At 45.5% G+C, this 15,059-nt stretch overlaps 2 protein-coding genes across 18 annotated transcripts in view; one reads left to right on the top strand and one right to left on the bottom strand.

The window, feature by feature from the left end:
* The window catches only part of Atp1b3 (ATPase Na+/K+ transporting subunit beta 3), a 31,942-nt gene extending 29,724 nt beyond the window's left edge, over positions 1-2,218 (top strand). Inside the window, exons 6-7 of the mRNA XM_085689576.2 lie at positions 86-172; positions 1,576-2,218. Of these exons, the coding sequence (XP_085545702.1) occupies positions 86-172; positions 1,576-1,746 (258 nt within the window). The 3' untranslated portion in view covers positions 1,747-2,218. The remainder of the gene's footprint in view (positions 1-85; positions 173-1,575) is intronic.
* An 8,965-nt stretch (positions 2,219-11,183) lies between these two features.
* Tfdp2 (transcription factor Dp-2) overlaps positions 11,184-15,059 on the bottom strand; it is a 136,019-nt gene continuing 132,143 nt past the window's right edge. For all 17 annotated transcript variants that reach the window (XM_085689564.2, XM_085689559.2, XM_085689554.2 and 14 more), the window contains one exon: positions 11,184-12,369. In XM_085689564.2, coding sequence (XP_085545690.1) covers positions 12,180-12,369 — 190 coding nt within the window. In that variant the 3' untranslated portion in view covers positions 11,184-12,179. The remainder of the gene's footprint in view (positions 12,370-15,059) is intronic.

Genomic DNA, 15,059 nt, shown 5'->3' with positions numbered 1-15,059 from the left:
TAACTAGGAACTGTCAGTAATTGTAAATGTATTTAAAAATTCTTTACTGTGGCCTAAAAATGATTTCTTTTGCTTTTAACTCTAGGAAAATAACATAGCAAATATATCAACTTATCCTGACGAGGGAGTTATAGACTTAAAGTATTTTCCATACTATGGGAAAAAACGGCACGTAAGTATTTAGAGTCATCTCTTAGGAAACTGCATGTGCTGAGATATGAGGTGGCCTTCTGTGACCGACACAGATATGTTGTCATTTGTTCGTCATACATGTTTTCTGTCGGTTCCCAACACATGGGGAGAAGTAGTGGAGACCACGCTGACAGCACAGCAGAGCATGCATCCACACTCACGGATGGCTCTTTCCAGAATACTGGTTTTGGTTTTGTTCGCAAAGTTGTAGGTACTCTTCATGGGTCAGATGTAAAAACTCATTGTTTAGACGTAGCAGGATTTTGTGATTTTTAAGATTTTGAAATATAAATATTCAGAAAACCATAAAGTTTTGTCATGTCTTTAAACTTAACTTAAAATTCTTCCCAACTCAAAATGCCTAGAATAGTGTGTTCTGAAAGCATGCTAGCAGATCTTAACCTGTTATCTTACCCGTCTGTGAATTTTTTCCTTGTGCATCATCAAACTAAATGGCAAGTGTGGCTTCCTTGTGAGGGGCTATGCTGTGGCTTCTCAGTTCCTCTGTTTCCCACTTCTGTATGTTTCAGAACTAAGTCTGGGATGGGGGGAGGACTCAGTTGGAGTTTGTTTGTATGTATATATATATGGTGAAGTTTATTTGTATTTTTTTGGACGAGAGTAGATTGTCATATTGAAGTCATACAGGAAAGGTCACTATTGACTGAGTCCATTACTTTGTGTTGACCACAATCTCTTGAGCTGCTCGGCCAGGCTTCCACACTGTAAAGTTACACTTTTTCTTCAGTAAGTATGTATGGAGAACATAAACTTTGTATGCCAGCTATCTGGAAAGCTTTAGCATTTGTTATTCTTGCCCGAATCAGTTATCAGTAGCCTCATTCCTACAAACGGATAGCCATAGTGATTGCAAGGAGCAATGGTGGGTGCATATCCCAGTTATGCCAGACAAAGGGTGTGCGTAAGTGAAATGATACAGTAATGTGTAACTGAGCCCATAGCGGATATGCATCATCTTTAAGCATATATGGAACAGTTAGAATCTCATAAAAATACATCTGTAAGTGGAATGTGCTAATATGTTGGAATCAGAATGGAATTGCCAGGGATCAGGGCATCCAGAGGTTGAGTCCAACTATGCAGTTACCAACAGGATGCCCTCAAAGCTGTGCTAAGGGAAGAGCCATAGCAAGAAGGAAGGTAAAGAAAATAAGATAATAGGCTAAGTTCATAGACTTAATATTACAAAGCAAATAAAAGATGGTAGGGTTTGTCTGTAATCCTGAGACAAGTGGCTTGGAAATGAGAAATCAGCCTGGGCTACAAATTGAGATCTTGCTTCAAAGAAGTTGCAACTGGGTCTCTAAGTGTAGATGAATTTACCAAAGAATTGTGACTAATATTTGTTCCTCCATTTGCTAGGTTGGGTATCGACAGCCCCTAGTTGCCGTCCAGGTCATCTTTGGATCTAGTCCTGCCAAGAAAGAAGTAACAGTTGAGTGCCAAATTCATGGACCAACGAACCTAAAAAACAAGGATGACCGTGACAAGTTTTTGGGACGAGTTGTGTTCAAGGTCACAGTGAGCCCCTAGGAGTAGGGTGTCTCCACAGAATAAACGTCTGTCCCCATTTTGTATCAGCTGGACCTGCCATGCTAGGATTGTGAGGCCACCTTGGAGGAGGTGGTATGGTACACACACTGGGATGACATCATAACGTGCTTCCAGATCATAGTGTTCAGTGTCCTCTGAAGTAACTGCCTGCTGCCTCTGCTGCCCTTTGAACCAGTGTATGGTCGCCAGATAGGGACCAGTGAGCTCCCAGTTCCAAACATGCAGAGTGGGGGTCTCGTCTCCTGTGTGTAATTGCCAAACGTCTAAAGCTTAATGTGCTGTGCTGTGTAAATATTTTATGGATTTAACACTGGTAACTGTCATATTTTGATGCCAACAAAGTTTTAGGGATAAAATGGTACCTTGCCAACATCACGTGACTTTAGCTGCAAGAAATGTGTGAGAAGTTCTGTATGTGAGGAGGAAAAAGAAAATAAAAGTGGATCTCGAAGTATTGGCTTCCATTCTGTGTGTGAGTGTGTGTCAGTGGGCTTTAAGTTATTTTCTACATGCTGAATGAGACTGGATATTTTATTGAGGACAAGCTTTCTGTTGTAAAACATTTTAAAATACTAATGAGCTGATTTTGAGATGGAATCAAGTCTTCCACATTCGTGTACCGTAGACCATGGATGAAACATTTTAAGCTAGGCAAATGTACACCAAGTTTTGTTTTCGTTTTTTGAATGAAATTCAATTCCCAAGACATAAATTGTGTAGTTTCTTAAATGTCTTGTTACTGCTTTTATTTAGCAAAATATGGACCCTAATAAAATTATAAATTGTGAAATACAAAAACTTCAGATTGGTTCTAAGCTCAGAACACATGATGGAGTCTTCTTTCCCATGTGACTGCTGCTCTGGACTCTCTACCCCTGCACTCTTAGCTGAACTTTTGCGAGGACCGGAACTGTCCTGAGAAAAGTACCTTGCATTTGACCTGTGGGTTTCATTTATTTAATAAAAGGTCTAATTTTTGTGTATTTGACTGAGAGCATGCATGCCTGGTGAATGTCGAGGCCCTAAGAGGGCCTTGGATCCTCTGGAGCTGGAGTTAGTGGATTGTTGTGAGCAGCCATGTGGAACTGGAAATTAAGCCTAGACCTTGTGGAGATCAGCCAGTGCTCTTAGCCCCTGAACCATCTCTCCAGCGCCTCATTTATTTAAATTTATTTTTATTTTATGTGTATTGATGTTTCACCATGGGTGTTGGGTTCCTTGGAACTGAGATTAAAGACAGGTGTGAGCTGCCATGTGGGTGCTGGGAATTGAACCAGGGTCCTCTGGAAGAGCAGTCAGTGCTCCTAATCACTGAGCTGTCCCAACAGCCCCACCCCGTTTATTTTTTATTTTTGGGGGCTGTTTCATCATGGTTGGTGCAGAGCCACTTTTGGAGGTTTTCTGTAGTCTGCAAGCCAGGCCTGGTAGGACAGGACCCAGCGGGCTCAGGTTGGCTGTTTGGAGAAGCTGAAGGGATGGGGTGGTCTTCAAGGCAGGGAGGGTTTCTGTGCTTTGGGGTGGGCGTGCTGCGCTGGAAGGAGCTCTGCTTGGGGCTGCAACAGAACTCGGGGATTCTTCCCAACTTAAACCTTTTCTGGACTTGGGGTTTGTTGTTTTCTTTTTTTTAATTGTGTGAGTGTGTGTGTGCATGCGCGCTCTTTATGCCTTTTGATCTTGCTATGTGGCTTCAGGTGGCCCTGAACCAAATCATTATCTTAGTCACTGATTTATTGCTGTGAAGAGATACCATGACCTAGGCAACTTATCATAGAAAATATTTAATTGGGACTTGCTTAACCGTTTCAGAGGTTTAGTCTGTTATTACAGTGGTGGAGAACATGGGAGCATGCAGGCAAGCACTGAAGCAACAGCTTGGTGTGGTCTTTTGAAACCTCAGCTCTCAGCCCAGCTACCCATTCTTCTAGCAAGGCCACACTTCCTAATCTTCACACAGTGCCACTCCCTAGTGACTGAGCTCACAGATATGAGCCTATGGGGCCATTCCTATTCCAACCTCAGTCATCCTGCCTCAACTTCCCAATTCATATTATGAATGTAAAGTAAGGCCTTTAACCCCAGCATCCAGGAGGCAGAGGCAGGCGGATCTCTGTGAGTTCAGGCCAGCTACAGAGTGACCAGCGTAATAGATTTGTAACCCTCAGTGAGAATGATGTCCCAAGTGAGGTGGATATTGAAGAGAAGGGACATAGATATAAGTCCCTAAATCTTATGGTTCCTTTCCTGGTTAAGCTTTGGACTTGGAGCTGCCCTGTTGTGACTTCAACTGACCTCAGTTCTGCTTGTTTCTCTTCATCTGCAAAAGTTAGGAGTGCCTGTTTGATTTGACGCATGCTGACCGAGAGGACAAAGCCTACTGGACGCTAAGAAGGGGACATGACAGCCTAGGAATTAGTGTGGTCACACTGGGATCCCGCCGTGCAAGAGGCACAGATCTCATTACAGATGGTTGTGAGCCACCATGTGGTTGCTTGGAATTGAACTCAACCTCTGGAAGAGCAGCCAGTGCTGTCAATAGCTGAGCCATCTCTCCCATCCTGAGAATACTTTTAAAAAGAGTTCCAAACTGTTTCTATTTGGGACTGGGAGTTGATGGGTTTATTTTGGTTACAAATTAATGTTGTTCTGTCCCTTTTGAATACATGGGCTTTTAAGTTTGTCTTGGAATAGTTTTCTACACATACTGGCATGTATGTGCTTCATCCTATCCAAAGGCTCTACTAGAATTCATCATGGTTTCCTTCAGGTGTTTGGAAATGAGATGAAATTGACTGGTTTGCCTCCTGCAAGATCCAAGTGTAGCAAGCAGGACTGCCTGGCCCTGAAGGTGAAGCCTCCGAGGAGGCCGAGTCAGATTCAGAGGGGAATACAAACGGTGTTTGTCATCTTCCATATTCAACAAGAATAAGAGAATAGGTTTTGAATTCTATTTACCATTTGGTTGCTTAGCAATCCTGGGTAAGTTCTTGTGCGCTGAGCACAAGAACTGCTCATATCCTCACATTCTCTACCTGGCTAGAGAGACAGTCCCAGCCAGCTCACAGGTCACATCTGGAGACTTGGACCTCTGCGAGACCTTGGCAGTCTCTGGCCCTTTCCCACTCGTCTTCTGAGGAAGGCCCTGGAGAAGGCAGCACCAGGAAGAGCGCAAACCTGTTTAGGGCAGAATCATCTAGATTTCTGTAAGCAGGCTATATTAAGGGGGTTTTCTTACCAAATGTTGTTAACTGCTGCCCACACTCAGGTACTCAGGTATGCTAGAGGACAGTGGCTTCTGCTGGACTGGAGTGGACGCAGGGTAGGATATTTGAGAGACATAGTGGACAGGTGCTCTTGTGTTTTAGGGTCTTTATGGCTCTAAGTGTAACCATTCTACTGGGAGGGGGAAGGGTACAGTGCAGAAGAACCCAGGAAGCTAGAAAAGTGGAGTGCTGGGCACGCGCCTCACAGGAAGGAGACTGGCCCCTCTCCTGCCCACGATCACTCCTCTCCTTGGATCAGCTAGCTCGTTTTATTGCTACTCAAAGCCATCCACTTCCCTAGCCACTCAAATCCGCACTTTTACTTCATACTCTTTTCTTTATCGTGGACATTTAATGCCCAAGAAATGAAGATTTCCACCTCCTCCTCTCACCTGTAAGCTAGAAAATGACAGCATGGTGAACACTGGAGGACAGGGTGAGCCTGTGCTTGGCCAGCAGCCATGATCTTCCCTGTCTTCCAGGTGCTCCAGCCACAGAGAGCCACGCTCTTCAGAAATCCCCACCCCCACAAGGTAACTGACACAGCACAGGACTCCAGCAAGGGCGTGCCAGAGCGACGCCCACTCCTCCTCTACTAGGAGTATTCTTTCCTTCTTACAGTTTTGAGGCTGGGGAGATGGCTCATTGGGTAAAGTGCTTGTTGCACGAAATGAGGTCCTGAGTTAGGATGCCCAGACCTGTATAGATAGATGCTCAATGTGGGGCTGGAGAGATGGCTCAGCGGTTAAGACACTTGTTCTTGCAGAGGGCCCAAATTTGAGTGCCAACACCTACATGGTGGCTCCCAACCGTCCATAACTACAGTTCCAGGGGATCCCACACCCTCCTTCTGACTTGCATGCATGCCAGGCAATGCACATGCATACAAGTAAGCAAAACACACGTTAAAAAATATACATATTATATAATACTATATATTTATATGTTAAAATTACATTTTTTTAAAGAAAGGGGGGAAAAGCCAGACTGGTGTAGCCTGTCTGTTAACCCCAGTAGTGGGGCAAGAGGAGATGGAGTCAGGGGGATCCCAACTGCTTGCTAACTACCTAGTCTCAAAAATGAAGTCTGAACCAGGCGGCACACACCTTTAATCCCAGCACTCAGGAGGCAGAGGCAGGTGGATCCCTGTGAGTTCGAGGCCAGCCTGATATACAAGAGCTAGTTCCAGGACAGACGCCAAAACTATAGAGAAACCTTGTCTCGAAAAACCAAAAGAAGCTTGAGAGCTGGTGAGGCGGCTTCCCTGGTAAAGGCACCTACCACTTGAGCCTGGAGACCTGAGTTCAAACCCAGCTCCATGTGAAAGCAGAAAGAGAAAACTGACTCCAGGAAGTTGCCCTCTGGACTCCACACATTAGATACTGTGCTCAAGTGCACACACATTACACACACACACATCTACTGTGCTCAGGTGCACACACATTACACACACGGGCTAGAGATAAAGCTCAGCTGTTAAAAGCATTTGCTCTTAGGCCCAGAGTTAGGTCCAACACCCATGTCAGAGGCACCACGCACAAGCACCTGCTGACCACAGCCTCAAGCAGTTTGCACGCCCTCTTCTGGTCTCCATCTGCACCTGCACATACACATATACCCACACGCAAACAAAACAGAATCTTTTTAAAAAGGTGAAGAGCATAGGAGATGACACTGACATCAACCTTTGGCCTCTACACGCATAGGCATACCTGCACACATGTAGACACCACATATACACACGCGTGTGCGCGCAAACAAACACAACCAGGATCATGGATCAATGGTAGGTTACTTGCCTAGGACCTGGTTCCATCCACCGCATTCTCCTTAACCTACACTCACAGAGACAGACAGAGACTGCCAAGAACGTTAACAAACATCTTACTGTTATAAGAAGAGCGGCTTGTTGGCTCCTGGCTGCTCAGCCCTGAAATAATCATACAAACTGTATTAATTAAGACACTGCTTGGCCCATTAGCTCTAGCTTCTTATTGGCTAGCTCTTACATATTAATTTAACACATTCCTATTAATCTGTGTATTGCCACGTGGCTGTGGCTTACTGGGTAAACTCAGCGTCTGTCTCTGGAGGGGCTACATGTGTTCTCCTGACTCTGCATTCTTCCTTCCAGCATTCAGTTTAGTTTTTCCCACCTAGCTAAGTCCAAAGCAGTTTCATTAAGAAGAAATGGTAATCACAGCACACAGAGGGAAATCCCACATCACCTTACACTGTCATAGAATGTGACAAACTAGGAAAAAAAAATGAACTGGGCAGGGTGGAGCAGGGACTCACTTTTTTGCCTAGTGTGGCTTGGAACTGCTTTGAGGGTGGCCTTAAATTTGAAGTCCTTTTGTTCCATCCTCCCTCAACCTCCACACCCTACTGAGAGAACTGCAGGTGTGTGGGAACCACTATGTCTAGCTGAAAAACAGGGTTATGGATGGGGCCCCGGGACACACATAAACAGCAGATTTAGAAATGTCAAATGGTAGCTAACCTCAGATCTACTAGATTAATGAGCTGTTTTGCTGATGCGCCGGCCTAGGCAACAGTGCTCTAACAGCCGGGAACTCAGCACCAGTAGGTATCTATTGAGTCTTGTGAATGAGACAAACAGGATGCTCACACTAAGAGCTGCTGCCAACGCTGGGACCTCCCCTCGGGACCTTAGGCGCAACAGAGCTGGCTTCCAACTGGTGAACCGCTGTCCCCAAAGCCTGCATGGCCGATAGTCTGTCACATCTCTGTGCCATTTCCTGCATTCATTCTGTCCCCAGCCCTGTCCCTGAGACTTTCCCCATCTGCTCCTTGTTTCTTTTGCCTCGATGACCAGGAGCGGCCAGAGCCTGTCCCTACAGCCAGCTGCCGCCCTGGCCAAAGCCCAGCTCTGATTCCTGTCTGCTTTTGCCCTCCAGTCTCTTGAGAACCCATTCAGGAAGGATTTGGGGTAAGAAGGAAACGGGGAACCCTCTGTCTAGGCACGCTTATTTTTCCAGCCAGGCTTTTCTGCTGCCCACACAATCAATGCATGGCACAAACAAGACCTTTAGCAGAAGTCCAGCAGGGAGGAAATGGCTGCTCTCACGCTAGTGACCCTCCAAGTGAGGATTTATAGAAGTGCCTCCCAGGAAATCGCCCAGTCGTGTGCCATCCCCTGGCATACTCTGAAGACAGACTCCCCCTCTCTGAGTGCCTCCATTTGGAACTGGGACGGCACCAGAGCCCTGAACTTTTCAGCTGCTCGCCTTGCTGCTGCCGAAGTCCAAGTGAACAGCCTTGATGAAATGGGCCATAATAAATACTACCGGTGAGCATGGTGCTCACCTGCATGTTTGGTCTGGGAAGGATGGGAAGCTACAGACCACCTGGGGAACATGGTCTCACGATGTGTGCATTTTTGTATATGCCTTTACTCTTTCAATAGGCTTTGGCTCGTCCTCAGTTCCTCCCTCCATCCCTTTTTGAAATCTCTCTCAAGTCCCAAGATTATAGGACTGCATCACAATGCTCAACTTGGTTTTTGTTTTTTAAAAATAATTTCCAGGGCTGAAGAGATGGTTCAGAGGTTAAGAACACCAGCTGCTCTTCCAGAAGTCACGAGTTCAATCCCCAGCAACCACATGGTGGCTCACAACCATCTATAATGAGATCTGGTGCCCACTTCTGGCCTGCAGGCATACACGCAGGCAGAACACATTAAATAAATAAATCTTTTAAAAATAATTTCAAAATGCATGTATCAAGTAAAAATCTGTAATTCCTGTTCCCATGGTGGATACCCTTTGTTTAGAATAGACTGCTCCACAAGGGGAAAAAAAACTGTTTTTGTTTGTTTTTGAATTGTCATCTTGATGCAATGCTTGGGTGAGCTAATAGGGAACCCTGGTTGAGAAACACATCCACTAGACTGGCCCATAGACAAGCCTGGACATTTTTGTTTTGTTTTTCAAGACAGGGTTTCTCTGTGTAGCCCTGCTGGTCCTGAAACTCTTTGTAGACCAGGCTGGCCTCGAACTCACAGAGATTCGCCTTCCTTTGTCTCCTGAGTGCTGGGATTAAAGATACCAGGTACATTTTTCTGATTAAGGACTGATGTTAGAGGGCACAGGCCGCAATGGAGAGTACTGCCCATGGGCAATCGGACCTGAGTTGTATTAAAATAATAACAGTAATCAAACTGAGCAAGCCACTGGGAGTTTTGTGTCCTGGTGGCAAACATGTCCCCAAAAGGCTGAGGATGTGGTTCAGGGAAAGTGTCTATCCAGCAGATAGAAAGCCCAGGTCTGATCCTCAGCACGACACACAACTAGGCATGGTGGCACACACCTGTAATTCCAGCACCTGAGAGGTGGGGGCAACAGCCTCAAAAACTCAAGGTGAGTTTAAAGCCAGTTTGGGCTATATGACACTCTGCCTTAAAACAAAAAATAAAACCACACAACAAAAGCAAAAACAAAACCAAACAAAAGTAAAACAAAACAAAACAAAAAAACTCCATCAAATAAACCAAAAATCCAAGACCAAGACAGTAACTGATTATGATAAATTGAATGGGCATAGTGCCCAACTACAGGGCTTCCTTCATAGGGCATTTTATATGCCAGTGAGTGGTTCTCAACCTGTGGCTTACAACCCTTTACAGGGGTCGCCTAGGACCATCTGCAAATCATATATTTACAACTCAAACAGCAAATTTATAGCTATGAAGGGGCAACAAACATATTTTATGGCTGGGGGGTCACCACAACATGAGGAATTAACTGTATTAAGGGGTCATAGCATTAGGAAGGCTGAGAACCACTGCTCCAATGTTTCCTGGAAGCAAGCTTAAGCAAGAGGCTGGGAAGGACATTCAGAACAGTGGCTAAGCTGGTGACAGTACTTGGAGGCTCTCAAGCATTATGCAATCTTCTATAGCTGGGTGAGGGCCAGGTGATTTCCTGCAGGCACCTGAATGGAAAGGAGGAGAAACAAGGCAGCCGCCAACTTTCCAGTAGGCGTGGAAACAAAATGGCCCTGGAAGCAGCAGCAGAAAAAACTGAGCTGCAGCAGCTGGATAAAAAGTAAGGCACTGAAGTAAGCTCCTTGGGCTTTGCAGACATCTTGCCTGTCAACATCATATCCAATGGCTATTGATGGCCACCAGTTACCCTGTCAGTGTGACTCAGTGGTCATGGCTACAAACCCTTGGATACGTTAACCAAATGGCACTAAGTAGCACCTAGCAGATGGCTAACCCTGCAGGGAGTCCATGGCAAGAGGCTGGGCATGAGTGTCCCTCTCCCTCACTTGGTTTAATCAGACATAGAAGCTGGGCACAAATCGGCCCTCACTCCTGGGATTGTACCCTATTTTCTGTCCTTTAAAAAAAAAAAAACGTATTTTATATTGTGCATGAGTATTTTGCCTGCATCGACACCTGTACCACACAAATGCCTTCTCCCAGAGGCCAGAAGAGCGTCAGATCCCCTGGGACTGGAGTTAAGACAGTAGTGAGCTGCCATGTGGGGCCTGGTAATCAGAACTGGGTCCTCTGCAAGAGCAGCCAGAGCTTGTTTGTTTCCTCTGTGTAGCCTTGGCTGTCCTGGAACTCATGCTGTAGATCAGGCTGGTCTTGAACTTGGAGATCGGCCTGCCTCTTCCTCCCGAGGCTGGGATTACACCACTATCACCCGACCCAGCCTGTGTTTAGTTTAAGAACTGCTGGCATGCCATGATCCTTTAGTTGCACCACCTCCTGTACCTGAGTGCAGTTTGTTGGGATACAAGTCACCTGGCCACCTCTCCTGAAAGATGGGTACTCAGAAGAGATGCCAAGGAGGATCCTGAGGCGAAATGACAGTGTGCTTGTGGTTCAGGGACATCACTGTTTGCTGCTGTGTGATTGATAGATAAATAGATGATAGAATGCTACAGCCTGTGGGTACTCTGGGGAGGCCCCGGGAGCGTCTTCTAAGCTGGGGAGTGGACGCTGTGTGGCCTACTAATACTGTTGCTGGAGGCCTCAGTCAGTCCCATGGAGAGCTTTGATGTTGGGGTAGACCTTCAAAGACCTAGACCTGGCAGAGTGGGCCTTGTACTTCCTCACTGTGCGAGGCTGGGATATCCATTCCCCGGGGAGCCATTAATGAATTAATAATGACACCAACATTATTTTAAATTATTTATTTTTCTGTAGCTCAAATCACAGAATATTATGATACAATTTTTCTCAAGCTCAACATACTCATTTCAGATGTTTTCTTCTTTTACAGTACGGACAAAGATGTGTGAATTGATGAAAAAATAACTCAGAGCTTATTAAAACTAATGCTTCCTGGGCACGCCCTGAGCTTCTGTCTGGAGTGGATGCAGGGACTGAAAAGATTTAAATTCCCTGTCTATTCTGAGTAGGTGGTCCCTGAGCCACCCACCGTGGAACACTGCTTAAGACTTGTTGGCTACCTACTGGAAGGCATTTCAAAAAAACAGAAATAAGTATACAGAAATAGCTCTTCTATAAAAAATCCCATACAAAAATAATAGTATTTATGCAAAGTTTGAGATACTACAAAATAATGTATTAGCCTGTGTACTCAACCTAGGAAGGAAAGTCTCTAAGAGGCAGACGAGATGTGTTTCCCTCTTACCTCGTTCCAACTACTTAGGGCATGACACCAGCCTATGCTTCACGCAGAAAAAGAACAAAGTTAGACTTTTCTGGAGACATGAGGAGAGCCAAGTGTCTCTAAGTGGAAAGTGGGCCACCTGGTGATCTCAGCCATCACCTCCCTTTTGTCCAGGTACAGGGTGGCAGGGTAAATGGGCACCCAGGCGCTTCACAGCACTGATGGGGTCCCCAGAACTCAGGCCTCCTGAACAACCAGAGCAGGTGGAGGACTGGTCCCATTTCTCAGACTGTTGTCCTACACTAGTGGAAATGTGCCACATTCACAGGAATTGGCCGGGTCACTGGGACACTTAAGTATAAAGAAACATAACAACATGAGGAGTCTGACCGTGCAGAACTAGGCCACCTTTGTATTCAGATGATATCTGAGGAGGAGCAACTCAAGCATGGCAAAGTATTGGCCTCTGAAGCCCAAATAATTTGGTTGGAAACAAGCCACTATGGCCCAGATGGCAACTCCACCTCTCTAGTCCCTACTAATGTCCAAAATCTCTCGTGACTGTGACCATCTGCACCTGGAGTCCTGAGAGGTCCCAGGCTGACACTGCATGGTAGGGCTTGGAGAGGAGATCCCCTGGGTTCCTCAGATTGTTTTGGCACTTGGCAAGACTGTCGCTGTCTGGATGGTCCATGGTGAAAGTGTGCTTTACAGTAGGCAGTGATGCCCTGAGGAAGAGACAAATGGGGGGGGGGGGAAGACTGCTATAGAGGCTAAGGGATGCTGGGCCATGAAGCTCTGCATACTTCCATCTCTGAGGGGGTCCCAAGAAATGTTCTTCCTTTTTGAGACCCTAGTAGAGAACACATAAACCCCAACTCACCAGTGTGGCTAGAATGCTTCTAAAGTAGCGTTCTAAGCAGGAGGACCACTCCACTCTGCTAGGATGACATGGGGCCAAGGCACTGGTTCTACAGGTAGATATATATTCCAAAATCTCACCTTATCTGAACGAACTATACAGAACATACAGCATAAATAAGGAGCTTTCTTTCTGCCTCAACACTGTGAGGGGTGGCCATCTACCAGGCCAGTATTTGCAACTGTCAGGGGCTCCCAGGAAACATGACATGTCAAAGTTTTCTGTACTAATTACCCCCTTAAACATTGTGAACATAGGTGTATGTGGGAAAACTGGATCTTACAAAACTAAGTGTAACTTCAGATATTTTGCTCATATTTAAGAGGTAACTTCCTGAGGCTTATCATAATTTACAAAGACTTTTTAGCAATAAAAAAAAAATTAAAGGAAGAATGTTGCACTGAGCTCCCCCCTTTGAGTGATGTAGTGTTTGGCTCAAGTACAGGATAAAAGGATATCGGTGAACCGAACTAGCGAGCAGGAAGGCACATTCTGAGGATCATTTAGGTGACGTGACATGCATAGTAGTCTTCAAAAACTATGCATTAATGAGCATTAGTGCTTGGAGGCAATTATTCATTTAAGGTGTAGAAAAATAGGAAGCCCCAAAGGGAAGCTAGTTCTAAAAAATCTAGTCTGTATTCCACCAAAGTCAGTCAATCCCAATGTAGCATGAGGACCATCTTCCATGTGTTCAATTCACAAACTACATCTTTAAGTATTAGCAACTTAGAGAACACATGTCAATTCTCCAGCTCAGATCACTGGCCTGCAGCGTAGGGTCTGTTCAAGGTAATGAGGCTGATTGAGAACTTTGTGGGCTTGCTACCATCCTCACCTGGCTTGTGCACACAAAGCCAGTGAGGTTTGGTATGTTAACACCCTCCCCACAAACAATCCCTGCTCAATGCTTACCACTAAGAAAGAAAATTTCAAAGCCCTACGCAGCAGATTGAGTGAATAAGGACAGTCCATTTTGTTGAGAAGTGAGCTTATAAAACTGAGCAGGCTTCTTCTCTGGGTGTGGTTACAGCACAGACAGCTGAAGCCATTCTCGTAACCTGTTAGTCGGTCGGTCTGTCTGTCTGTTTGTTTGTCTGTCTCTCTCTCTTACACACATACACACACACACACACACACACACACACACTGTTCAGACTGTCTGACTGTCTCAGAGCATAAATCACATTGTACTTGGAACAGTTTCGATGCTTCTGACAAGAATTTGGTTTAGATGTAGAATGCAAAATTAGGGTGCTATGCAGGGATACAGTGGGCCATTTCCATCTGGATTATCTGATGGGGTATTCTTTTTGATGACAGATTGTGGGAATTATCTTCCAAAAATGACAGTGTACTGCTACTGCTTTGATTATAAATTTTGCTAACAAGAATTTTCCTCATTTATTCTGGCAAAATGGCAGATTTTTCTCCCTACCACTTCTTTAAAAGAATCAAATAAGCTGTAGAACACGTGGCCACCAGCCTGTTTTCTGGGGGATTGTTTAGAGAGAGTAAGATTCTGTTGAGTCCCTTTCTTCCTATGTAAGGCACAATAAATGCAAACCCGAACAGATTTCAGTAGGGGACAGGCAAAGGGAGAGAGCTAAGCACTGAGGGCCTGAGCAGCTTGTAGCCACATGGAGTGTGCAGGCCAGAGCCAGCTGCCCATGTGATCAGGAGGGTAGAACTGACTGACAATAGTGCTACACACTTGAGAAACTGAACTCAGGAGGGGAAAGCCTCTTGAACACACTAAGCAGTGTGCCCAGCACTTTTAAGGTAGATTACAACTGTGTGCAAGGAACCTAAGTCCTCTCCTACAAAGAAACGTGGATGCTATGACCACAACTTAACTCTTCCCCTTCCATTTTGATCCTGCACTGTTGGACCTGGAAGGATGTGTTTAGGGAGACAGAGACCAGTTTAGGCTTTTCCCTTTTTTTCACTCTGTAGCCCTGGCTGCTTCAGACTGACCCTTCTGCCTGTCTAGGATAACAAGGAAATGTTACCACTCTTGGCTCAATCTAGTTTCTTTTTTTCCCAAGCAAAGTGCTGCAGCAGCAGCACCTGATGACCACAGCGCTCAAAGACGTTGGCAGCATGACATACTGGTAGCTAGGATGGCCAGGGGTGGGGCACACAAAAATTGAGTCTTTGGTTGCCACACCCCATACAAGGACCTCAGGCAGCTCAGGTTGGCCTTGAATTCAGCAGGCAGCCAAGGCTGACTTTTAAATCCTAACCTTCCTGCCTCCATTTCCCAAATACTGGGGTTAGAGGCAGGTAACACACCCAGCATGATTGCGCTTTTAAAGCCCATGCTTTGTCAATGTAAAGCATACAGTGGTAGGGCTGAGATAAAGGGAAAAAGTTCCTTGAGAACTCTTGTGAGGATCTGCTGCCTGATAAAAGGAATGGGTGGAAGGCATGCATTTGCTTTAAGCTCTGAAACATCTTAGGACTGGTAGCTCAGTCCTAAACAAGCATGTTGTA

Source organism: Myodes glareolus, chromosome 4 (genome assembly GCF_982192425.1).
Source record: "Myodes glareolus chromosome 4, mMyoGla1.1, whole genome shotgun sequence".
Lineage (NCBI taxonomy): Eukaryota > Metazoa > Chordata > Mammalia > Rodentia > Cricetidae > Myodes > Myodes glareolus.
This window is presented reverse-complemented; position numbering and strand designations above follow the sequence as displayed.